This window comes from Lynx rufus, unplaced genomic scaffold (assembly GCF_022079265.1).
Source record: "Lynx rufus isolate CCGP_SWC_20201006 ecotype Redwood Valley unplaced genomic scaffold, mLynRuf1.p SCAF_4, whole genome shotgun sequence".
Lineage (NCBI taxonomy): Eukaryota > Metazoa > Chordata > Mammalia > Carnivora > Felidae > Lynx > Lynx rufus.
Window position 1 is genome coordinate 133,799,398 of NW_025814856.1, and position 2,500 is coordinate 133,801,897.

Genomic DNA, 2,500 nt, shown 5'->3' on the forward strand with positions numbered 1-2,500 from the left:
AAGCCAACCTCTGGTTCTTTCCATGCCTCCTTTCCAGAAAGCATGAGTGGATTTTAGTTCTCGTTACAGTTAGTTTCCTAACAGAACTGAATGGAGCTAAGCTTAGAGCAGACAGGTGTAGTGAAGGGCCTCTCCTGCACTCTGACCACATACCTCAAACTTGACCTTATACACCTCGCTATTTTAGTCCACAGTTTCTCTTCAACCAAGAATGACAAGTGCGCCAAGATACATGGAGGTTTTCTTGTTATGATCAGTGAGGAGGTATTGAAAGGAACTGATGTAATTTATCAAAGGATGGGGCAAAATGGAACAAAGGTTTCTAATTGTGGAACCTAGATCTTGCTTTCTTATAAATCAGTTCTTTCTGAGAAACACCATTTTAATTCTTCTTCATATGTGTTATATATATGTCTATATATTTTTTCTGCTTCGTTACTAATTTAAAAAAATACAGGTAAATGATTTGAATGGACACAAAAAACATCTTTGTTGAATTCAGTACACTTAGGGCTGTCCTAAACTTTTTAGACTACTACACCATTCTAAATGGTGCTTGAAGCCAGATAGACAAATATATAAATTCTTATTTAATTTTCTGAATAATTTGTTCAGTATTTCATTTATATGCATTGATGAGAACATCTCTTAAATTGCTGCCTTAATTTGTTCGTTGGTGAAATAGACCCACCAAAGGATACTAAATTATGTGAAGATTATGTTTTTTTAATTTTAGGAGGCGATAAATAGATTACATAATACAAATAGCAAAGTACATATTATTGAATATTTTAATGCTTGTTGAAGATGCGGCTCTCCTAAATTATTTTTGGCGTATTACCATACCCCTCGTTAAAGAGATTATTTTAAACACTGTTCCATAATAATAATCATAACAACAGGCTAATACATAATCAAGATTAGAGTAAGATGGTGAGAATGTCTTATCTTTCACCACTTTTGTGTAAAATTAGGATAAATGTCTCCCAAATAGGACCCTGGCTTCTGATTACCAGAATCTTCATTGTACTTTATTTATTAGTAACAGCAAGTGATCATTCTTCATAAGTATCGATGTTTCCACGGGATGATAATTTGCCATCTTTACATAATTCACACCAATCCTGGTGAAATAAGGTATCACTCACTAAATAACATCATAGGAACCACAGACTGTTTTAACAGCAATGGAATAGAGAATTGCCTTTGTTCTCTTCAGAATTACTTTTGGTTCATGTATTTATAAGGTACCCTTTTTTAAAAAAAATGGCATGAGTATATGAAATACATCTAGTGATTTCTACTATTATCCTGTAAATGGTTTGGGGAAATATTTTTTTGTAATAACTGATAAGCTTAGAGACAATGCCATTTTCTGCCATTGGAGGGGTCTCTGTATATCACATACATAATTTTCACTAAACGCATAAGCATATTTAACTTTTCTTTGTACAGTTTCAAGGTGTCTCTTTTTCCCCACTGTGGATAAAAGTATGGCTTCAGTGTTGTGTTTTTATAAGGGGAGCGTATACCCCTACCATAGATGTTGTTTAACCTGTATTCTGTGTTTTGTGTGTCTTTAGGCACCTTAACAATGAACATGCTCTGGACGACCGAAGCACTGCCCAGTGTCGAGTGCAAATGCAGGTGGTCCAACAGTTAGAAATACAGGTTTGTTGGGTGCTCTCTTAATGGACCCCTTTCTCAGATTTTTGGCGTGTTAAATTGATTAACGGGCAGATCCTGAGTCTTTTAACACAATGACTAATAGAAATACATGGAATTTTCATTTCATTTGTAATGATGGCAAGGATTGATGACTCCGGGTGGGTTGCTATAGTTTAACGTACTTATCGCTTAGACCTATATAGCCATTAGACTACATCATATATATTTGGATATCCCTAAGAAGTCATATCTAAGTTTTCCCTAATAGAAGTTAGATGAAACCCTGCAATTGGATGTGATTTTATCACAGAGACAGTTTTCACATGAGCCAATCTTGATTTGTTCCGCAAGATTTTATGATGTAGCAAAAAGTCTTTACAATATCATGCCTGTAAGATAATACCCTGAAAAACCCTTTTTTCCTTTCTACTGCTGGTGCTTTTTTTTTTTAATTAAAGAACTTGCAAAAATTCTTAAGACTTACCTTTACTAGAATGATGGCAGATCTCCTGTAATATCACAGATAGGAATATATGTGTTGTTTCAGATGCTGCTAATTTAAGTTAAAAGATACTGTTTTAATATTGAAACAGAATTTGGTCAAAAATAAACAGAGTTCATGAAACTGATTAGAAGGCAATTTTATCTATCGTTAAGTTATATTTAAAGCTTTCTCTAATATGTCATCTTAAAGATTGTTTTTTTCCTCAATCAACCAATCCTTACTTTCATTTAATTAAACACACAGTCTCTTTTTCTAAACACATTACTACGTCTTAAACTGTTTTCAATTCATCATGTCGTTGCTTTTTTCCAGAGAGCTACTAAAAAT

The 2,500-nt window shown here is 33.7% G+C and overlaps 1 protein-coding gene across 7 annotated transcripts in view; it reads left to right on the forward strand.

Moving 5' to 3' along the window:
* The window catches only part of FOXP2 (forkhead box P2), a 260,784-nt gene that overhangs the window by 218,392 nt on the left and 39,892 nt on the right, over positions 1-2,500 (forward strand). For all 7 annotated transcript variants that reach the window (XM_047095807.1, XM_047095808.1, XM_047095809.1 and 4 more), the window contains one exon: positions 1,584-1,671. In XM_047095807.1, coding sequence (XP_046951763.1) covers positions 1,584-1,671 — 88 coding nt within the window. The remainder of the gene's footprint in view (positions 1-1,583; positions 1,672-2,500) is intronic.